This window comes from Macaca fascicularis, chromosome 6 (assembly GCF_037993035.2).
Source record: "Macaca fascicularis isolate 582-1 chromosome 6, T2T-MFA8v1.1".
Taxonomy (NCBI): Eukaryota; Metazoa; Chordata; class Mammalia; order Primates; family Cercopithecidae; genus Macaca; species Macaca fascicularis.
Window position 1 is genome coordinate 82,197,954 of NC_088380.1, and position 24,700 is coordinate 82,222,653.

General features: G+C 38.9%; 1 protein-coding gene across 5 annotated transcripts in view; it reads right to left on the reverse strand.

Annotated features, from left to right (window-relative positions):
- The window catches only part of AP3B1 (adaptor related protein complex 3 subunit beta 1), a 297,879-nt gene that overhangs the window by 232,236 nt on the left and 40,943 nt on the right, over window positions 1-24,700 (reverse strand). For all 5 annotated transcript variants that reach the window (XM_073993667.1, XM_045393910.2, XM_045393911.3 and 2 more), the window contains exon 3: window positions 9,615-9,689. Coding sequence is in view for 4 of the 5 variants with exons in the window: in XM_045393910.2 (XP_045249845.2) it covers window positions 9,615-9,689 (75 nt within the window). In the remaining variant the exon portion in view is untranslated. The remainder of the gene's footprint in view (window positions 1-9,614; window positions 9,690-24,700) is intronic.

A 24,700-nucleotide genomic window follows, 5' to 3' on the forward strand; every position in this document is an offset into this window, starting at 1 on the left:
GCCAGGCTGGTCTTGAACTCCTGACCTCAGGTGATCCACCTGCCTCAGCCTCCCAAAGTGCTGGGATTATAGGTGTGAGCCACCGCACCTGGCCTAAAGTTTTTTAAAGGTGTAAAACAGTATGCATTGTATGATCTCACTTCTGTATTAAAAAAAATAGATGCCCACATACTGTATTTTATGCAGTCTAAGATAGACCACCAGTTGTAAAACATACCATTATGTTTTACAACATAAAGGAAAGAACAACAACAAACGAACAGAAAACACCACCTATCATAATCACCACAGTTGTTAAGTTAAATCCCAACTGCAGAAACTTTAAAATAGCAAACATATGTCTTAGAATGGACATAATATAGTAATAATAGCAAATCCTTATATGTACCATTAACTACATGTCAGACACTGTTCTAAATGTCTTACTTAAATTAACTCATTTTATCCTCACAACTCAACAAACAAGTATTTATTCTTACTTTACAGATAAGAAAATGAAACACAGACAGGGTAAGCAAGTTGACCAAAGTACTGTATCTATTAAATAGAAGAGCTAAGATTCAAGCCAAGTAAGCACAAAATTCAGAAATCTATACAATAAAATGTTAATAGTCACTACCTCTGTGCGATGGTATTAACCAGTGACTTTCACTCTTTACATCTTTCCATACTATCTTAAAAGGAATATTAATTACTTTGGGTTCAGATAAAACAATATAGGTATTTCACAACAGGGGTGAATCTCATCTTTCCAGATGGCCTTCAAAACAAAATAATAGTGCTGTGATTCTTATAATACTTTAAATTCTTTAATTATAAAAAAATTTCAAATTGGTAATATTTTTAAGTTCCCACATTCCTCAGAGAGACGCATTTTTCTGTAGCCTTGGCAACATGTAGCCACAACTGTTTTAAACCTGTTCAACAGAGCAATAAAAAGGCACCTGAATGAACAAGTTTTCTCAAGTCAACCAATCTGTGACAGCCTCTTGCTTGTGAAAGTTAGCCAGTCAGGAACAACTGCACTCCCATACACCCACCTCTGAGTGCCAATCAATCAAGAGCAGTCTCACCCACATGACCACACATCTACAGATGATATCAAACCACTTAGGACCCTGAAAGTCCATGAATCCCTGAAGACTGTCCTTCCCAATAATCCACAATAATATCAGCCATCTCTATGTCCAGAGAAACTGTGCCTAAAAAGCATAGTTGTCCCTTGCTATAGTAAGCAATAGTCTTGTTTCAGATATCATCCTTCAAAACAACCTACTGAAAAGTTCCAAGACTAGTTCACTGAGGCCTCATATAGCCTTCATTTATGTTTTATTCTGTCTTCTTTTTTTTTTTTCAGACAGAGTCTTGTTCTGTCTCCTAGGCTGGAGTGCAGTGGCACGATCTCAGCTCACTGCATCCTCTGCCTCCTGGGTTCAAACGATTTTCCTGCCTCAGCCTCCCGAGTAGCTGGGACCACAGGTGCACGCCACCACACCCAGCTAATTTTTGTATTTTTAGTAGAGACGGGGTTTTGCCATGCTGGTCAGACTGCTCATGAACTCCTGATCTCAAGTGATCCACCCGCCTTGGCCTCCCAAAGTGCTGGGATTACTGGCGTGAGCCACCACACCCAGCAGCTTTCATCTATGTTTTTCAATTGCTAACATTACAATTACAAAATTCAGGAAATGTAACATCAATGCAATCCTATTATCTAATAAATAATCCCTATTTAGAATTTCTCAATAACATCCTATATTTATAGTATTTTTCCTGATCTGGGATCATGCATCATATTTAAGTTTTCATGTCTCCTCAGTCTTCTTTCACCTGGGAAAGTTCCTCAGCCTTCGTTTTTTTTTTTCTTTTTCTTTTTCTTTTCTTTTTGAGACGGCGTTTTGCTCTTGTTGCCCAGGCTGGAGTGCAATGGTGTGATCTCAGCTCACCGCAACCTCCGCCTCCTGGGTTCAAGCGATTGTCCTGTCTCAGTCTCCCGAGTAGCTGGGATTACAGGCGCATGCCACCACGCCCGGCTAATTTTTGTATTTTTAGTAGAGATGGGGTTTCAACATATTGGTCAGGCTGGTCTTTAACTCCTGACCTCAGATGATCCACCCACCTCGGCCTCCCAAAGTGCTGGGATTACAGGCGTGAGCCACCGTGCCCAGCGTAGCCTTTCTTTTCTAAAAGTATCCTTGTCATTCTGGCTAGTATTAACATTAATTAGGAAATACAGAATATGAAAGGAAAACTGCCTGCGATAGCTTTTGTTCTTCACCTCAATCTGCTGTAACTTTCCAGCCAGAATTTAAATGTGAGGCCCTACATCTACATTACATTACTCGTTTAATTCTCATACCTATCCTAGGTACAATTATCCCCCTCTCAAAGATGAGGAAAGTAAGGCTCAGAGGTTTATATAACTTGCCCAAAGTCACAGAGCTAGCAAGTGGCAGAATCAGGATGCAAACGGGCATGTTCCTAACTACTACAGATGTTGTGGCCTATGACGGCAGTCCTCAGGTATTTCTATTAAGGTACCCCAACAAAAGAGGAGACAACTCTTCCCCAAAGAGCATCTGAAAACCTAGTGAAAATTAAACCATTTAAGAATAAAATGTCCTTAATAGAGGCTCTTACCTTTTAAGGCAGGAAAAAAATCATATTTTATTATAATATATACATTTATAAAAGAAGAATGCTTTAAATCACTGTTTTTTTAACCCCAATTGCACATCTTCTCATTTGAAAACAACATCATTGTAGTATTATTATAAAAAAAATCCAACAAGAAATTTACAACTGTAGTAAAAGGTGGTAATGACTTCATTCCATAGATCCCCATCTCTATTATCAATGTACTTTCCATCTATATTCACAAGTAGACTCTTTACACTTTCTTGGTTTAAATTAGTGCTTCTCAATCTTCAGAATTTTTCAAACCCAAAATACACATATTTGTGAAACACTGTTCCTTTAAATGATGACTTGGAACCAAGTGATGTTACACAAGAATACAAAAAATTGGTTCCAAAAATAGATGATACTAGTTTATAAGATGGAAACCAAATGATTCAAACTATAATGTTTCAGATTATATTTAAGTGTAAATATAAGTTTTTAAAATTCTTAGATCACAGTTTTAGAAGCACTTCTCTATTTGAGGATAGGATAGATAACTTTTTCCTCAACTAGATTTAAAGTTCCTAAGAATACAGCAATGGTAGAAAGCAATTAACACATGGTTGACTGATTAACAGCAGTCAATATATCAAATATATATCAATGTATCAGCAGTTGATTGACTGATTGATTAACAACACTTTCAATATATCAAATCAACACATAATATGTATTTAACTAAGTAATTTCTCCCATCTGCCTGGGAGTGAACATGAGACTATTTAGTACAACAACCATTCCTTATTCACCTGCATATTACAAGGACCTATCACATTGCTTGGCATACAGTAAAAGATCAGTACTTATCAGCTGGATCACATTCCAGACCAACTGTAGACTGAAAAAAATTAAGACATTAGAGTACTCTATCTAGGATCTAACTTCCCACACCAGTGGGTATAATTCATTGAACAGCAAAGTATAGAAAGATGCCAACACACTATGAGGAAAACAACAGGCATTGGAAAGAGTCCCTCCAAAGCCTTTAACTTGTTAGTTTGGTTGTTTTTTTGGTGTATGTGGGTGTGTGGGGAGGGGTGTGTGTGTGTTTGTCAGTGGGTGGGGGTGGCGGTGTGGGTGTGTGTTTAAAGAGAGATAGGGTCTCACTCTGTTGCCCAGGCTGGCCTCGAACTCCTGGGCTCAAGAGATCCTCCTGCCTCAGCCTCCCTGGTAATTGGGACTCCAGGTGCACACCAACACAGCTGGTTTGGTTTTTTAAATTTTTCTTTTAAAATACTCTTTCTCTTTACTAATTATATTCAGATCTCACTCTACAGTTCTCTGGAAAGTTTTGAGGAAGAATGGGCCCAGTTCTCCCTCATCCCCTTACAATTTATTTCTCAGCAATACCTTTATTCACCAAGTACAGCCAGCTTTTAAAACTGGATTATGAACTCTAGAATATATCACAGAGTTTATATTGGCAATACTGAAACATTCAGAACCACAGCTGAGCTAGCAGGCATTGCTATAATTACTCACTATTGGAGAAGGATTTCTGTGACTGTTATGGCAAAAAGCATAACAATATTAAATCACAGAAGGTTGCAAAACACTAAATTTGTTCTACTTCTGTTATAAGAATCAATCAATATTGACCACAAGAGGCCTATGCACTGACAGGCTGCAGGTGTGCAAAGAAAGCCTACCTTCCCTGAAACCATTCTGTGACCAGAAATGGGAGTAGTTAAAGCTCCGTGACTACATCATTCTCTGATCGGTTACTTTCATTCAATGTTATAACACTCCTTGCTGTAAAGCTAATCATAGCAGAGCCCCAGTAGGCTGGAAGAACACAGACAGATCTGTTTAATTAACTTATCAATACTAGTACATCAAACTTCATGAGTTATTGACTAAACCTTTGATTATTTTTGTACTATAACCACTGATTGCTTACTAGGTCACTTTTGGTATCATTTGACATTTAATGGTAGATGACGTACAGCTCACCTGTGTGTCTAAAGTAGCATGTACTTGTAAAAATGAAATTTTGCACTTGAGAGGAATGAAACATTCAACTTCTGAACATAAGTTTTAAGAAATTTATGTCAATTTTCCCAAAACATTAAAGGCTTAAGCATGTTTCAAAAAAATAAAATAAACAAGGTATTTAAAGAAGGAAAGAAATCCAAAACAAATAGACCAATAATTATGTTTATATTGACATTTTTGTAACAGAACATTAGTCAGCATACCAGAATCTAATTGTAAAGGGAAAATATGAACAAATGGAAAAGTTCTCCTACTGATAACTATTTGAATAGTAAAATAGTTCTGAAGGAACAATAATTAGTATGGAATTTTCTGTTTACAACAAGAACTAGAAGTCCTGAGGGAACTAGCCAATTTACCACCAATTTCTAAGGACTTGGTCATTTCTACCCATAACTAAAACATAAAAAAAAAAAAAAAAAATGCCAATACCAGGTACCTCCCAAAGGATGGCTAATACCAGACATTGATAAGGAGTCAATAATATTAAGAAAGAAAAGAGAGGAAGGAATCATCAAACAGGAAAGATGGCGCTGAATGGGCTAAGATGGGTTCTGAAGCCAAGCAGCCTAGCTTTGGATTCTGACTGCCACACGCTGGCTGTGTGACCTTGATCAGCTAATTTAACCTCTCTACCATCTTGTCCTCAAACATAAAACACAAGTAATGACAGAACCAGCCCCACAGGGTTATTTGTGAGGGCAAAATGAGTGGATCTATGTAAAGCACTAATAACCTAGGTCAGACAGGGTTTTTTAATATTAGCAATTATTCCTATTGCTACTGAGAGACTCTATTCCTGATAACATTAAGACAAGCTTCACCTATGCCTCATAATTTTTCTAAGTTAAATGTTGATTTTTTCCAGATATTTGGACTTTCTTATACCATAGGCCATAAAACTAACAAACATATCAAAGTAGAAGTTCAGATAGCATGGCCATAAGGTTATCAAAGGGAGAGTAGTTTAAAATTATCAATTCAGAATTATATATGGCAATAAGCACATAATGTTTAATAAATATCTACTAAATTAATCATAAGTAAAATTGATTTTACTCAAGAAATCTACAATCTACACAGATTTCTTCCATTAATTGGTGTTCTAGAAAGAAAGTATGGTTTATCAAGTCATTTAAATCCAGTATTAATTTAATTCATAAACTGGCCACAACAATACAAGTGTTTTGATTTTGGTTTATCCAATTTAGTGTAATTGAGTTTATAACAACTATTTCATTTTGATAGAAAAATTCATCTATCTGAAATATAGAATGCACTTCCTATTTAATGAAAAAAATTAAGGGCTGGGCACAGTGGCTCACACCTATAATCCCAGCACTTTGGGAGGCCAAGGCAGGAGGATCACCTGAGCCCAAGTGTTCAACACCAGCCTGGGCAACATGGAGACGTCATCTCTACAAAATATTTTTTAAATGAGCCAGGAGTAGTGGCACACACCTGTGGTCCCAGCTACTCAGAAGGCTAAGTCAGGAGGATCACTTGAGCCCAGGAAGTGAAGGCTATAGTGTGTTGTGTTCATGCCACTACAGTCCCAAAAAAAAAAAAAAAAAAGCAAGAAGCATACTTTAAAATATGAAATCGTTTTTAAAAGTAGGTTTAGGCTGAATGTGGTGGCTCACACCTGTAATCCCAGCACTTTGGGAGGCCAAGGTGGGCAAATCACTTGAGCTCAGGAGTTCCAGACCAGCCTGGGCAACACGACAAAACCCTGGCTCTACTAAAAATACAAAAAATAAATTACATGGGCATGGTGACACAAGCCTGTAATCCCAGCTGCTCGGGAGGCTGAGGCAGGAGAATCACTTGAACCAGGGAGGCAGAGGTTGTAGTGAGCCAAGATCGTGCCACTGCACTCCAACCTGGACAACAGAGTGAGACCCTGTTTCCACAAAAAAAGTAGGTTTAAAATACCTATCCTTAAAATTCTACAATTCAGTGATGCATTGCTTAACAATGTTCTGAAAAATGCGTTGTTGGACAATTTCATTGTTGTGCAAACACCACAGAGTGCACTTACACAAACCTACATGGTATAGCCTACTACACACCTAGGATATATGATAAAGACCAGGGGTCTACACACCTAGGATATATGATATACCCCAGGGGTTGGAACCAGGCCACACAGCAGGTGGTGAGCAGTCGACAAGCAAGCAAAGCTTCATCTGTATTTACAGCTGCTCCTCATTGCTTGCATTACCCCCTGAGCTCTGCCTGCTGTCAGATCAACAGCAGCATTAGATTCTCACAGGATTGCGAACCCTATTGTAAACAGCACACAAGAGGGATCTGGGCTGCGTGCTCCTTATGAGAATCTAATGCCTGATGATCTGTCACTGTCTCCTATCACACCCCAGATGGGACAATCTAGTTGTAAGAAAACAAGCTCAGGGCTCCCACTGATTCTACATTATGGTGAGTTATACAATTATTTCATTATATATTACAATGTAATAATAGAAATAAAGTGCACAATAAATGTAATGCTTTTGAATCATCCTGAAGCCATCCTACCCACCCAGGGTCCAGGGAAAAATTGTCTTCCACAATACTGGTCCCTGGTGCCAAAAAGGTTGGGGACTACTGACATGGCCTATTGCTCCTAGGCTACAAATCTGTACAGCATGTTACTGTACTCAATACTGTAGATAACTATAACACAGTGGTAGGTAGTTATGTATCTAAACATAGAAAAAGCACAGTAAAAATACAGTGTTATAATCATATGGGACCACTGTCATATATGCCAAGAAATGCAAGTTGGAAAAAAACTAAAATGAAATTTTAAAATGTTTCTAGTTAACCCAAAAAAGGAATAGGAAAAAGAAAAAAATAAAAGAGACAAAGAGAAAAGAAAAATAGTAGACTCAAATCTAAGTAGATCAATAATTAAGCGTTAACAAAATAGACACTCCGATTAAAAGGAAGAGATTGACACACAGGATGTAGGGAAAGCTGCAACTATATGCTGTCAACAACAGATGCACACTAGATATAGGCAGAGAATCTGAAAGCAAATGAATAAAAATGATATGAGAAGGTTGGAGTGGCAATACTAATAACAAATCAAATATGCTTTAAGACAAAACATATTAACAAAAATAAAGGATTTATTTTATAATAAAAAGGTCAATTCATCAGGAAAACCCAAAAAGAGTTATGCCTAATAGGAGTACTTTTAAAAATAAGCAAAAAATACTAAATTAAGGGGAAAAATAAAACATTCCAGAATCAGCCCAGGAGCGATGGCTCATGCCTGTACTCCCAGCACTTTGGGAGGCCAAGGTTGGCAGACTGCTTGAGCCTGGGAGTTCGAAACCAGCCTGGGCAACATGGTGAAGCCTTGTCTCTGCTAAAAATGCGAAAATTAGCTGGATGTGGTGGCATGCACCGGTAGTCCCAGCTGCTCGGGAGGCTGAGGAAGGAGGATCACCTAAAACCCAAGAGGTCAAGGCTACAGTAAGCCACGACCATGCCACTGCATTCCAGCCTGAGAGATAAGAAAGAAACCCTGCCTCAAAAAAAAAAAAAAAAAAGGCCGGGCACAGTTGGTCACGCCTGTAATCCTAGCACTTTGGGAGGCTGATGCAGGTGAATTGCTTGAGCTCAGGAGTTAGAGACTAGCCTAGGCCACATGGCAAAACTCTGTCTCTACAAAAAATAAAAATAAAAAACTAGCCAAGCATGGTTGTACACGCCTGTAGTCCCAGCTACTTGAGGGGCTGAGGTGGGAGGGTCGCTTGAGCCCAGGAGGTCGAGGCTGTAGTGAGCCAAGATCACACCACTGCACTCCAGCCTGGGTGACAAAATGAGACCCTGTCTCAATAAAAAAGCAAAAAAAAATCAAAATCATGATTGGGAGATTTAAAATCCCTCTCTCACCAACACTATCGATCACATTTAGTAAAGTAATATTTTAAAAGCATTAGCTCCAAAATGTTTTCTCTCTTTTTCTCTGGTTGGTTTTGCTGGCAAGAATACTTTGAATATTTAAAATCATCAAACAAAACAGAAACAACTTCACTAGCAAAAAATGACCATACTGTGCACAGAAAATAAAATCGTAACTACAAAATTAGCGAACCCTCTGAAATCACACACCCATCCTCCTTCCACTCTCACACTTGCCCGTGCAAAAATGTTTGTGCACTTTCTCTCTCTGTTACCATAACCACGTTCCCTGGATTAGAATGTTTCTGTTATTTGTTAATGAGCTTCGTCATCTGCCAATAAAATGGCAAACAAATAGCAGCAGTAACACATTTTTAATTTCATGGTGAGGGAAAAGCTTTAAAGCTTTAAACTGAGAAAAATTTATCAATTAACCAGGCTTTTTCAATTAATTTATCAATTAACCAGGGTGGAGAGGAGAATGTAATCTTAATACTAGACTATATCAGTCTAGCTTACAGAAAATAGCATTTTACTGGGACATGTTCATTCAATAAATCCACATATATGTACTGAGTGCTTAGTACATGTCATGAGTAGTCTAAGAAACTTGGGAAATATTCTTGGGTTCAGTCCTAGAAGTCCCAAAGAGCCCCACATCATCAAGGTCTGGATATACCCGACCAGGTCGTTTTCACTGGACATATGCTATCTTAAAATTCAGTCCCTGGAACACAATTTAAACTAAACGGGCCTCTAGGAACAGGTGAAAACTCAACAACTTACCATTGTTCAGTCAGGTGAATCAATCTGTTTTGCTTTTCATATTCTCTACCAAAACTCCAAAGCTAGGATTGTGTCTACTTTTTGTTCGATCTTACCTACATTTAAAATTAAGGACATTTTAATCATAACAAAAATCTAGTGATACTTAAGTACCTTATGTTGCATTACACTACATGAAAAGTGTATGGTCCCATGAAAACAAAAGGAATCATAAAAATTATAGATCAAAACAGTACCTCAATATTTTTACTGGCCACATTCTTCACAACAGCAGGAAACAGTTCAGATGCATTTTTCCCTTTTGCAATCATCTGAAGAGTATACAAAACAGACAATATAGGAAATTCTATATATATTAAATATTTAGAAGATTATGTCAACAAATAAGCTATATAATTAACAGCTGAACTCTTTTTGAATCACCTTACCTCAACTATTTACAGCAAATAATAAACACTCTCTTGTATAGCAATATAAATACACAAATACATAGACACAATAAAGAAGAAATATTTAGTAATTTAAGATATGTATTTAAATATTTTAATAGTTTTCTCTGGCTAACTGGGTTGTAAGTAATTTTTTTTTTTTTTTTTTTTTTTAGACAGATCCTACTCTGTCACCCAGGCTGGAGTGCAGTGGCTCAATCACAGCTCACTGCAGCCTCGACCTTCCAGGTTCAAGTGATCCCCCTCCTCAGCCGTCTGAGTAGCTGAGGCTACAGGCATGTGTCATCATGCCTGGCTAATTTTCAAATTTTTTTTGTAGAGACAGGGTACCACTATGTTGCCCAGGCTGGGTAAAAGCTTTTTAAAAATATTTTTGCTATTGTCTATTTTCCAGGATCTGACATTAAAGATGTACTGCATTTGCAATGGGGGAGTTGAGGGAGGGATGAATGTTACTTTGAATCAACTATTTATGTGACCCTTGGCTTTCTTTTCATAGGTTACCCTACTTCTGCAACCATTGCTTTTCAAAGTTTCCTTCACAAAACATTCTTCCTCTGCCCACTAAAGTTCTGTGCACCACCATCTTTTCAGCCTACACTGTTCTACAATCTCTGAAACTCCTAAGATTTCATTCACCATTAGGACTAACTCTCACCTCTATATGCGAGTGTAAATTCCCCAAAACTGTAGCCCTAATCCAGCCTGAGTTCTAAATCTCTAACTAGACATCATTAGCTGGCTCTCATACCAAACTTGCTATGTCTAAAGCCAAACTCATCCTTCATGATAAAATGACATTCATGAGAGAATTTCCTATTTCCATAGTTCTCCTAGACACTAAAAACCACAGAATTACCCTGGTCTCGTCTCACTTCTACACAGTAACTAGGTCCTGCTAATACTTCTCACAACACTCATGTTAATCCCTTCCACTGCTATTATCCTAACACAGGTCAGTATCACCTCACAGAGAACTTTTCAGTCTCCTCTTTCTATCCATAATGTACACCACTGACAGTTTAATATGCTTAAAACACTACTTTGTACATGTCAGCCCCCCTAAAAGATTTCAAAAGCTTCTGTCTAGAGTTCAAACGATTTTATGTAATATTCATATATTTTCACAATGTACACTAACATCCCTTCTTAAGCTCTCTGACCTAAGGCCCTATTAAATTGACCTTACTCACTACTAGAACATTCTCTGGCTGCCCCACAATGCCTCTGCTCAGATCATGGCCCCAGCTTTCTAAGTTCTACCCTTCTGTCTAAAGCATCATCAAATTCTACTCCTTCTCCCTTGCTAGAGCCATCTCCTGACACCTGGCCCACTGTGTCATCCATTCCTAATTTCTTTCAGAATTTTTTTTTTTTTTTAAAGACAGAATCTCACCCTGTCGCCCAGGCTGGAATGCAGTGGCACAATCTTGGCTCACTGCAACCTCCGCCTCCTGAATTCAAGCGATTCTCCTGCCTCAGTTTTCCAAGTAGCTGGGATTACAGGCACCTGATGCCACCACTGGCTAATTTTCATATTTTTAGTAGAGATGGGGTTTCGCCATGTTGACCAGGCTGGTCTTGAACTCCTGACCTCAAGTGATCCACTCCCCTCAGCCTCCCAAAGTGCTGGAATTACAGACATGAGCCACCATGTGCAGCCTCCTCTAGAATATTTTAATCTACACTTATTATTTGGAATTTCCTGTGCACTATCTTACATTTCTATTTATTTTAGTTTTATATCTATCTGTATTCCCATTTTGTCTTTCTCATTCTCAGATTATAACTTTATGTCTTTTAAAAGTCCAGACTTTGGTAACCACAAAATAAAGTTCAAACTATAGAGCAACTTGGGGGAAAGGGATTCCTTATGAATTACACACCATATCTAACAAACTACCTTTAAAAAGATATTGGCTTTATTAATTTACAACACATGTTATATAAATATTATGTGATATTTTTAGCATTATAATCCCCGTTAGCAATTTCTTATATGCCCTTTCTATATGATAGCCTTAAAATATTCTTGAATACAAGCTAGTCTTTTTATATTCTATTTCCTTACCTGTGACACTCTTTTGATTTGAGTATTTTGTGAAACCTGCTGAGCATTTTGGAGGGTTTACAAAATACTGAAGCTAAGACATCTTTCTATGATTTGTACACCTCTCTCCATTTTCTCATCTTTGAAATAAGAGAGGGATTAATGTTCTGTAGGACCCCTGCCATTAATTAATTAATTCATTCATTCATTCAATGATTACCTAAAGTCAGACATCCTGTCCTATGGTATCCTACTCCATGACTATCTAACTTTATTCTGCAGAATGTTATTCAAATATGAGGAAGGAAAAAAACACCACAATCAAATTCACTCAACAAATATGTGCTGAGAGGATACTTTCTAGCAGGGACTATCCTAGGTCTTAGGGATCCAACCATAACCAATACAAAGTCCTTGCCCATGTGGTGGTTACATTCTAATGGGGCGAAGGTCAATAAACAATAATAGTGAGGTGGCAACAGACTACTGTGGAGAAAAATAAAGCAGTATCGGGGGATGAGAAGTGCTGAGGTGGAGGTGAGAGTTGCTCTTTTATATAAGGTGGTCAGAAAAGGCCTTCCTTTAGGCAGGGATGCAAAGGAAGAGAGAAGGGGATCCATGTGACTAGCTAGGGAAACAATGGTTTAGGCATGGCATGTGCCAGGAATAGGAGGCCAGGAGAGTCAGACTGGAGTAAGTGTGGGGAAGAATGATGAGAGATAAGGTCAGAAATGTATAAACTATTGTAAAACGAATTGCCTTTTACTATGAGTGAAGCAGGAGACCAATGGAGAGTTGTGAGCAGAGGAAAGACATCATTAAATATTTAGCAATGACTCATATTTTAAAAGGATCTTTCTGGCTGCGATGTGAAAAATAGACCAGAAGATATGATAGCATGGAAAACAGAAGGCTACTGCAATTATACAGAGCAAAGATAGTGACCATAGTGAGAATGGGCTAGATTTGGGATTTATTCTGAAAATAGATTATATATGATATAAGAAAGAAGGGACATGAATTAAGAAGAACAACTGCCTGTAATTCCAGCACTTTGGGAGGCCGAGGCAGGCAGATTACGTGAGGCCAGGAGTTTGTGACCAGCCTGGCCAACATGGTGAAACCCCGTTTCTACTAAAAACACACACATACACACGCAAACACAAAATTAGCCAGGCATGGTGGCAGACACCTGTAATCCCAGTTACTTGGGAGGCTGAGGCAGGAGAATCACTTGAACCTGGGAGCCAGAGGTTGCAGTGAGCCGAGATCACGCCACTGCACTCCAGCCTGGGCAACAGAATGAGACTCCATCTCAAAAAAATAAAAAAAAAATAAAAAAAAAAAAAAAAAAGGACTACAAATGACGAACAGGAGAAATGGAATTGCCATTAACCATGATGAGAAAGACTAGGGAAGAAGCAGGTATTTGGGGAGATGAGCAATCCAGAGTTTGGTTTCAGATATGCTGAGAAGCCAGCTGAATATATGGGAATAAAGGCTACAGAATACAAGAGATAGCACTGGTTAGCAATATGCATTTGGAAAGGGATGAGATCACTACAGGAGGACAGACAGACAGGGAAGTAGACTGAGGGACAAGACATAGTACAATCCTAAAAGTAGAAATTGTGGCCAAGCGTGGTGGCTCACGCCTGTCATCCCAGCACTTTGGGAGGCCAAGGTGGGCAGATCACAAGGTCAGGAGATGGAGACCATCCTGGCCAACATGGTGAAACCCCATCTCTACTAAAAATACAAAAATTAGCTGGGTGTGGTGGTGCGTGCCTGTAATCCCCGCTACTCAGGAGGTTGAGGCACAAGAATCGCTTGAACCCAGGAGGAAAAGGTTATAGTGAACCAAGATCGCACCACTGCATTCCAGCCTGGCGACAGAGCGAGACAATGTCTCAAAAAAAAAAAAAAAATGTAGAAATTGTGGAGTGTTGGGAACCAGTCTCAACACCACCCACAGGGCACCTAAAGTACGGTGGAGACAAAGGATTGAGAAGAGACAAGTAAAGAGTAAAGGTCAGGAGCCAGGGGGCCACTTGTACTTTTGGAGGCTGCAAAAGACTCAGAGCTCTGGTCTACACACTGTTGAGTACAGTCACTTAGATCTGAGAAGCAGATGTTCAGGGAGAAACAGTGAAAGGGAGGCAATGCGTCATAGGTGTAATCTATAGCAATAGTGGTTTAAATGAACCTCCTTTGTGCTCAAAGAACATATCTTTAACTTATCGGAGAGTAGCTAGTGGGAGCGGGCTTAACTAGGAGTCTGCACGTCTGTTCACATTCCAGTGTTTCAAAGGAGTGTCTTTCTCCTTGAACACAGTGTTTACAGATAAGAAAGCAGGTCTCACTCTGAGCATGGGAACATGATGGCAATTAGGAGACTTTCCTCCTCAGAGGCCTCTTGTGGTTTTCCACAACTTATTGTCCCATATTTTTATGGCCAGTTTATACAGGCACCCCACAAGCCCTTTTCCCACAAGCCCTCTTCCCAACATGGAGAAAGGAAGAAACCAGCAAAGAAGCTTTAAGACTCCTTGAAGCTCAGCAAAGAAGCTCTAAGACTCCTTGAAGCTCAGTCCTTCTCAGTATTCCTCCCTATCCACTCAGATAACATACTTCTCCCACCCTTCCCCCTTCTGCTTCAGGTGAAAACCCTGTTCCTGGTCCCCTTGTACTCTTTTTTTTTTTTTTTTTTTTTGAGACGGAGTCTCGCTCTGTCACCCAGGCTGGGGTGCGGTGGCCGGATCTCTGCTCACTGCAAGCTCCGCCTCCCGGGTTTACGCCATTCTCCTGGCTCAGCCTCCCGAGTAGCTGGGACTACAGGCGCTCGCCACCTCGCCCGGCTAGTTTTTTGTACTTTTTAGTAGAGACGGGGTTTCACCGTGTTAGCCAGGATGGTCTCGATCTCCTGACCTCGTGATCCGCCCGTCTCGGCCTCCCAAAGTGCTGGGATTACAGGCTTGAGCCACCGCGCCCGGCCCCCTTGTACTCTTTTACCCAGAACAAGGAGCATAGGAATTGAGGGGAGTCAAATTTGGGCCCTGCAGGAAAAGTAAGGTTCACAGGTGGAAAGCACAGGAAAATATGTCCTTTTTTTATTTTACTTGGTTGAAGTTCCTGATATTTGAAAAAGCTGCAGTACCAGCGATTCTGCCCTTTGAAGGTGACTCTCTAGATAAAAGGTGAGAAAGGAAGACAAGTTTTCAGGTAAAAGGTGAAAGTCATGTTTAGGGAGCAGCTGGGCAAAGTTGAGGAGATAACACAAGGTCATTTGTAGCTCTAAACTCTCCTAGGTTCCAATCATGCCCTCTGCTAAGCTCTTAGATAGCTTCTACCCAAGGTAGAGATGGAATTCCAGAGTCCCCAAAGAACATTCACTGGTTGCAGGCATCTAATTAAAAGAGTGATTAGTTTCTGATACCTGTTCTCTAACTTCACACATTTGACTTTTACTTGTTTTTCATTCTTCAACCTTTGGTGGCCTCAGCCCCAACATCAATGTTTCACTTACAATGGGTATAGCCTAACAGCACTGTATTTTGGGAAATTTGATTGATACACTCTCCATCCAATCCTCTACGTTCATGAGGGAGATGGACATAACTTAATTTTTTCATAATGTCTTTGTCTAGTTTTCAGACCAGGATAGCACTGAACTCATAAATTGAATTTAGAAGTATTTTCTCATATTCTATATTCTGGAAGAGCTTATGTAGAACTGAATGTTCCCTGTTGAAATTTTTTTAATGAAAACTTCAATTACTTTATTAGATATAGGACTATTCAGATAATCTAGTTCTTCTGGAGTAAACGTCATAGCTTATCTTTCAAGGACTTTGCTCATTTCAACAAAGTAGTCAAATTTATGGGGCTAATGATGCCTGAAATATTCCCTAATTGTCCCTTAAATGTCAACAGAGTCTTGCATTTCTGATATTGATAATTTGTCCTCTATTTTTTCTTGGTCACTCTGTCTATAGATTTATCAATTTTATCAATCTTTTCCAAGGACTAGTTTTTCATTTCACTGATTTTACTCTACTGTTTTTCTCTAGTCAATCTCATTGATTTCTACTCTACCTTATTATTTCTTTCTTTAGTTTCAATTTGAGTTTAATTTGCTCTTCTATTTCTGCTGTTAAGGTAGATGCTCAGAGTACTGATTGGAAATATTTCTTTTCAAACATAAGCTTTTATTACTATAAATTTCCTTGTAAGTACTGTTTTACCTAAATCCTCCAAACTTTGATATGTGGTTTTTCAATTTCATCCTAATTTCCTTGTGACTTTTACTTTTGACTCATGAATCATTTCATCATTTCTAATTTTCAAATATTTAAAAAATGTTTTGATCTCTTCCAATGACTGTGTTTAGTTTAATTCTATATGGTCAGATAACATACTTTGCATACTTTTAATTCTTTTAAGTTTGTTAAGATTGTGTTTTATTGCCCAAAATGTAGTCTATCTAACATATAAAAAGAATGTATATTTCGCTACTGTTGGGTAGAGTGCTCTATAAATGTCAATTAGGTCATATAAGTTGATATTATTCTAGTCTTAAATTTCCTTATTGGTTTTCTATCTCCCTATTCTACTGATTTTTAAGAGAAAAGCACTTACATCTCTAACTATAATTGTGAATTTGTCCATCTTTCTTTTCAGTTCTAACAGGTTTTTTTTTTTAACTCCACATTTGAAGCTCTGTTGTTAGACACATTTAAGATTATTATGTCTTTTTAGGAAAATGACTCTTATTGTTATGTTCTTTATCCTAATCATACTATTTGTTCAAAAGTTTACCTCTCTGATATTAATAGATTTGAGCTTTTTTTGGTTAGTGTTTGTATGGTATGCATTTTTCCTTCCTTATAACTTATGTCATTATATTAAAAGTGGGTTTCTCACAAAGATCACAGTTATATCTTCATATTTTTATCCAATATGAAGATCTCTTTTAATTGGTAACATCAGACCACTTACATGTAATAGAATTATTAACATGGTTAGATTCAGGTCTACCATTTTAGTATCTGTTTTCTGTTTATTCCCTGTGTTTTCTGTTCTCCTACTTGCTCTTTCCTCTTTTCCTTAGAAAATTTTTAGTATTTCCTATTTGATATTAACTTTCTGCCTATATCTTTTTATATAATTTACTGGTTCCTCATAAAAATGCGTCATAGGTGTAATCTATAGCAATAGCAGTTTAAATGAATCTCCTTTGTGCTCAAACAGCGTATCTTTAACTTATCGGATTATCAGATACATAGGTAGATAAACAGATATATAAATACATAGATATAGATATAGCAAACCTTACACAGTCTTCTTAGAGTTAACACTGTACCAGCAAGAAAAATGCAGAAACTGGTAGGGCATGGTGGCTCACGCCTGTAATCCCAGCACTTTGGGAGGCTGAGGCAGGCAGATCACAAGGTCAGGAGTCCGAGACCAGCCTGGCCAATATGGTGAAACCCCATCTCTACTAAAAACACAAAAATTAGCCAGGTGTGGTGGTGCACACCTGTAGTAGTCCCAGCTACTTGGGAGGCTGAGGCAGAAGAATCACTTGAACCCAGGAGGTGGAGGTTGCAGTGAGCCGAGATCATGCCACTGCACTCCAGCCTGGGCAACAGAGCAAGACTCCGTCCCCCAAAAAAAAAGAAACACAAAGAAAAATGCAGAAACACTGCAACCACATAGGCCCTTTTATTTCCACCTCCCCACTAGCTTTTATGTTTAGCCATCATATATATTATATTTATACCCATATAAAAAACCTCTCAGATAGTGGGATAACTCAGGAATAAAATTAGTCCTTTATATGTATTTATCATTTGGATTGGTCCCCCTAAATATTCATCTAGTATTATTTCCCTTCAGCCTACAGAACGTCCATTAACATTTCATTAAAGCAAACATGTTAGAAATGGATACTCTTGGTCTTTATTTCATCTTCATTCTTGAAGGATATTTTCAATGGATATAGAGTTCTGGGTTAACAGTTTTCTTTCAGTACTTGAAACATGTTGTTCCACTGTCTTCTGGTTGCCATGACTTCTGATGAGAAATCTGCACTTATTCAAATTATTGTTGCCCTGTATGTATCATTTTTTCCAGCTACTTTTAAGACTTTATTTTTGGTTTTCAACTGTTTAATTACTGTGTTTATGTATGGTTTTCTTTCAGTTTCTCCTAACTGGCATTCACTGAGCTTCTTTCACATATAAATTTGTATCTTGGCCGGGCACAGTGGCTCACGTCTGTAATTCCAGCACTTTGGGAGGCTGAGGAGGGCGGATTACCTGAGGTCAGGAGTTCGAGACCAGCCTGACCAACAGGGCAAAACCTCGTTTCCACTAAAAGAACAAAAATTAGCTGGGCGTGGTGGGCGGGGAAGGTGCTTGTAATCCCAGCTACTCAGAAGACTAAAGCAGCAGCTTGAACCCCGGAGGCGGAGGTTGCAGTGAGCCAAGCGAGACTCCGTTTCAAAAATAAAAATAAAAATTGTATCTTTCATCAAATTTCAGAAGTTTTCCACCATTATTTCTTCAAATATTCTTTCCTACTCCAATCTCTTTCTCCTCTCCTGGTGTTCTAATGAGGCATACGTTAGATCTTTGGAATGAACCAACAAAACTCCAAGGCTCTGTTCATTTCTTTTCAATCTCTGTTCTTCAGAATGATTTTTTTTTTTTTTTTTTTTTTTGAGACAGAGTCTTGCTGTGTCGCACAGGCTAGACTGCAATGGTGCCATGCTGGCTCACTGCAGCCTCAACCTCTTGGGCGCAAGTGGTGTTTCTGCCTCAGCTTCCTGTGTAGCTGACACCACAGGCACCCTCCACCACACCTGGCTAATTTTTTGGTATTTCTGTAGAGACAGGGTCTCACTTTGTTGCCCAGGCTGGTCTCGGAACTCCTCGAGACTCACATAATCCTCAGCCTCCTGAAGTGTTGGGATTACAGGCATGAGCCACCGTGTCTGGCCACAAACTGAATAATTTCTAATGATCTGTCTTCAACTTCTGGCTCTTTCTTCTGTTATCACTATTCTGCTATGGCATAATCCAGGATATTTTCTATTTCAGATAAAGTACTAGCCACATAACGGAAATTTCAACAAATTTCTGCAGGGGTATGGTTCACATAAGATAACATTTTAGGAAACAATCATCTACCAATCTAGTTACAACCTAAGAAATAAGTGGATGAATTTACTACTTAATCAAAAGTGGACCTAATTTTACCTACTACTTAAGTATCAGACAAGCCCTTGGCTCCAATATATTGGTCTTTCTAATAATCTTCAGGGAAGTACCCTGAGGACAACATACCAAACAGCAGAATATAGTACCTATTCCCAAAGAATACTTAAAACCAAAAGAGAAAAATAAAGGAAAAAAACAGAAAAACAGCAAAGAACATAATGAAGACATACCAATTAAAGACAGAAGGAAGGGTGCTCTCAGGCTCCTTACCCTGAGCTATCTGTCCCATTCTATTCTAAATAGACACTTTGTCTTCTAATACTTAATTTATTAATATGAATACTACTCTCTTCATCTCACAATGGAGCCTGAAATTATTGATCCTATGAATTTACAGTCTATAACAGAACCAATTTCAAATAGAAATTCGGAAAAAATCAAGATAGATAACTCTAATGCTTTCTGAGGATGACTTAAGGGGGAAAACAATAACAGGGCGTATAAAAACATTCCACAGTTCAAAAGAAGAGGATCTACTGGAGAAGTATGAATAAATTATCTGGGGAAAAAGTTGGACATAAAAGAGAAAAACCATGGGAAATACGTCTAATTCATATTCCTAGTGAGATGTGAGGGGACATGGCATTTTTTGAAAAAAGAATGACTTTGGAATAGCAAAGAAAACTTTCAGATAAAGACATAATTACCAAATTTTAAAATATAATGAGAAAAGAACGGATAATGTCAAAAATTCTAAACTGACTTAAAATGCCAGCTCAAAAACATATCCTAAAAATGACAGGAAAGGTTAGAGAGGTCAATCTGACAGGGGAGAAGGCAGAGGCAGACACAGAGGATGGACCCAAGAAATATAATATACACATAATAGGAAGGCCAAGAGAGAACTGGCAGACAGAAAAAGGAGAAAATAAATAGCAGACAAATATTCTCTAAGTAAAACAGATGTAAAATTTTAGAATCAAAGGGTTCATTAGTAGCATAACAAATCAGTAAAGAAAAAACAAACCACATCTTGAATAAATTTTCTTTTTCTTCAGAATATGAAAAACATCTACATGTCCAGACAGTTAAAACAGATTCTTTAAAAGAGAAAGAGAAAAAGCAATCTCAGAGGCAGAGCAAGATGGTGCAATAGAAAGCTCCACCAATCGTCCCCTCAAGGACAAAAAAGTTAACAACTATCTACACAGAAAAAATCACCTTCATAAGAACCAAAAATCAGGCGAGCACTCATAGGACTTGGTTTGAACTTCATATCACTGAAAGAGGCACAGAAGAGATTATAAAAGAAACAGTCCTGAATCACCAACGCCACCCTTTTCCTCAGAGTGGTGAGGCTCCTCTTCCAGCAGCAGTGCATGGTATGGAGGGTATCTCTGGGCACTGGGGAAGGGAGAATACTGCAATTGTGAGGCATTGAACTACGTGCTGTCCTGTTAAAGCAAAAAGGAAAACCAGAACAAACTCAGCTGATGCCCACCCACAGGCAGAGCATTTAAACCAGCCCTAGCCAGAAAGAAATCCCAGAGGTCTGAACTTGAGTCTCTGGAAAACCTCGCCACCGAGGGCTACAGCACTGTGTGTCTCCAAGTAAACCTGAAAGACAGTCTAGGCCATAAGGACTGCAACTCTTTGACAAGTCCTACGGCTGAATTAGGCCTAGAGACATGGACTGAGGGAGCATGCAACATACTGAGACAACACCTGGGGCAGCCAAGGGAGTGCTGACATTACCTCTCTCCTAACCCCAGGTTGCACAGCTGGTGGCTCCAAAAGAGACCCCTCTCTTCCACTTAAGAAGAGGAGAGGGAAGAGTGGGGAGGACTTTGTCTTGCATCTTGGATACCAGCTCAGTCACAGCAGGATAGGGCACCAGTCAGAGCCATGAGGCCCCCATTCCAGGACCTAACTACTCCCAGATGACATTCCTAGACACACCCTCGTCCAGAAAGGAACTTGCTGCCTTGAAGGAAAGGGCCAAGGCGTGGCAGCATTCATCATCTGCTAACTGAAGAGCCCTTGGGCCCTGAATAACCAGCAGCAATACCCAGGTACTACATTGAGGGCCTTGGGTGAACCACTGAGACTTGTTGGTTTCAGGTGAGACTCAGCACATTCCCAGCTGTGGTGGATATGGGGCAAAACTCCTGCTTGAGAACAGCAGAGGGGAAAGTAAAGGGGGCTTTGTCTTGCACCCTAGGTACCAGTACACCCACAGCAAGGTAGAGTACCAAGTGGGTTCTTAGCGTCCTCAATTCCAGAACTTGGCTCTTGGACAGCATTTCTGGACATGTCCTGGGCCAGAGGGGAGCCCACTGCCCTGAAGGGTGAGTCCCAGGCCAAGCAGCATTCATGAAAAGTACTGCCAGGGTACCCCCGATAGCTTTTTGTGAATGCTGACTTAAGAGACCTTGGGCCTTAAGGGACTATGGGGGTACTCTGGCAGTACTCTTTCTGGCCTGGGGTGGTGGTGGCTACAGGTTGAGGCTCCTCTGCCTTTGGAAACGGGAGGGAAGAGTGGGAAGGATTGCACGTTGTGGTTTGAATGCCAGCTCAGCTATAATACAACAGAACACTAGGTAGACTTCCAAGGTTTCTGATTCTAGTCCCTGACTCCCAGGGCTCCCAGACAGAACTTGACTCATCCGGGGCCTGGGGGACCTCGCCACCCTTAAGGGAAGGGCACAGGCCTGTTTGGCTTTGCTACCTGCTGACTGTGGAGCCCCAGGGCCTTGAGCAAATATGGTAATAGCCAAGAAGCGGTTACAGCAGGCCTTATGCAAGACCCAGTGCTGTGCTGGCTTTAAGTCTGACCTAGCATATAGTACTGGTGGCCACAGGGGTGCTTATGTCACCATCCTCAGCTTTATCTAGCTCAAAACAGAGGAGAGGCTCTGTATGTTTGGAAGAAAGTAAGGAAAGAGAACAAGAGTCTCTGCCTGGTAACCCAGAAAATTATCCTAGATCTGTTTCAAGACCATCAAGGCAGCACCTCTATGAGTCTGCAAGAACCACAGTGTTACTGGGCTTGGGGTGCCCCCTAAAGCAAATACAGCTTAGATTATAACACCCATGTTCTTTCAAACATCTGGAAAGATTTCCCAAGAAGGATGGCTATTATGCCAAGGGGGTGAAGACTAAAATAAATACCTAACTCTTCAATGTTCAGACACCAAAGAACATCTACTAGCATCAACCTCTATGAGGCTACAAAAATCACAGCATTATTGGGCTTGGGGCCCAAGTCCCTGTGAATACTAGAAAGCCTTCCCAAGAAAGATAAGCATAAACAAGCCCAGGCTGTGATGACTACAATAAATACCTAACTCTCCAATGCCCAAAAACTGATGAACATCTATAAACATCAAGACCATCCAGGAAAATACGACCTCACCAAACTAAATAAGGCACCAGGGACCAATTCTGGAAAAAGAGAAATATGTGACCTTTCAGATAGAGAATTCAAAATAGCTGTCTTGAGAAAACTCAAAGAAATTCAAGATAACATAGAGAAGGAATTAAGAATTGTATCAGATAAATTTAACAAAGAGATTGAAACAGTTAAAAAGAATCAATCAGAAATTCTAGAGTTGAAAAATGCAGTTGATATACTGAAGAATGCATCAGAGTCTCTTACCAGCAGAACTGATAAGCAGAAGAAAGAATTCATGAGCTTGAAGACAGGCTCTTTGAAAATACACAATCAGAGGAGACAAAAGAAAAAAGAATAAAAAAGAATGAATCATGCCTACAAGATCTAGAAAACAGCCTCAAAAGGGCAAATCTAAGAGTTATTGGCATTAAAGAGAAGGTAAAGACATCGATGGGGGTAGAAAGTTTATTCAAAGGGATAATATCAGAGAACTTCCCAAACCTAGAGAAAGATATCAACATTCAGGTACAAGAAGGTTATAGAACATCCAGCAGATTTAACTTAAAGAAGCCTACCCTAGGACATTTAATAATCAGATTCCCAAAGGTCAAGGATGAAGAAAGGATCCTAAAAGCAGCAAGAGAAAGGGAACAAATAACATACAAGGGAGCTCCAATATGTGCAGCAGCAGACTTTTCAGCAGAAACATGTAAGGTTTCCTAACATATTTAAAAGTGCTGAAGAAAAATAACTTTCACCTAAGAATAGTATATCCAGGGAAAATATGCTTCAAACATGAAGAAGAAATAAACTTTCCCAAACAAAAGCTGAGGGATTTCATCAATGCCAGGCCTATCCTACAAGAGATGCTAAAGGGAATACTTCAATCAGAAAGAAAATGACATTAATGAGCAATAAATTAGGTACAAAAACTTACTGAAGGTACAAAACTTACTGGTAATAGTAAGTACACAGAAAAACAAGGAATATTATAAAACTGTAACTGTGATGTATAAACTATTCTTATCCTGAGTACAAAAACTAAAAGATGAACCAATCAAAAATGGTAACTACAACAAGTTTTCAGGACACGGTACAATAAGATATAAACAGAAACAACAAAAGGTTAAAAATTGAGGAGACAAAATTAAAGCACAGAGTTTGTATGAGTTTTCTTTTTGCTTGTTTATGCAAATAGTGTTAAATTACTATCAGGTTAAAATAATGGATTATAAGATAGTATTTGCAAGCGTCTGGTAACCTCAAACCAAAAAACATACAAGATATAAAGAAAAAGTAAAAAACAAAAAACTAAATCATACTATCAGAGAAAATCCCTTCACTAGAAGAAGACAGGAAGGAAAGAAAGAAGGAAGAGAAAACCATAAAATAACTAGGAAACAAATAACAAAATAGCAGGAATAAGTCCTTAATTATCAAATAACATTTAACATAAATGGACTAAACTCTCCAATCAGAAAAACACAGAGTGGCTGAATGGATGAAAAAAAAAACCCACTGATTTGTTGCCCACAAAAAAAACCACACTTTACCCATAAAAACATGTATCAGCTGAAAACAAAGGTATGGAAAATGACATTCCATCCCAATGGAAATGAAAAAAGAGCAGGAGTTGCTATACTAATACCAAACAAAATAGACTTCAAGACAAAAACTGTAAGAAGAGACAAAGAAGGTCACTATATGATAAAGGAGTCAATTCAGCAAGAGGATATAACAATTTTAAATATATAGGTACCCTACACTGGAGCACCCAGATATATAAAGTGAATATGATTAGAGCTAAAGAGAGAGACAGGCCCGAATGCAATAACAGTTAGAGACTTCAACACCCTACTTTCAGCATTAGACAGATCTTCCAAACAGAAAATCAAGAAACACCAGACTTACTCTGCACTATAGACAAAAATGAATCTAACAGATATTTACAGAACATCTTATCCAAGAGCTGCAAAATATACATTCTTTTCCTCAACACATAAATCTTTCCCAAGGATGCACCATATGTTAGGTCACAAAACAAGCCTTAAAGCATTCAAAAAACTGAAATAATATGCATCTTCTCTGATCACAATAGAATATAACTAGAAACTAATAACAAAAGGAATTTTGGAAACTATACAAATACATGGAAATTAAACAATATGCTCCTGAATGACCAGTGGGTCAATGAAGTAATTAAGAA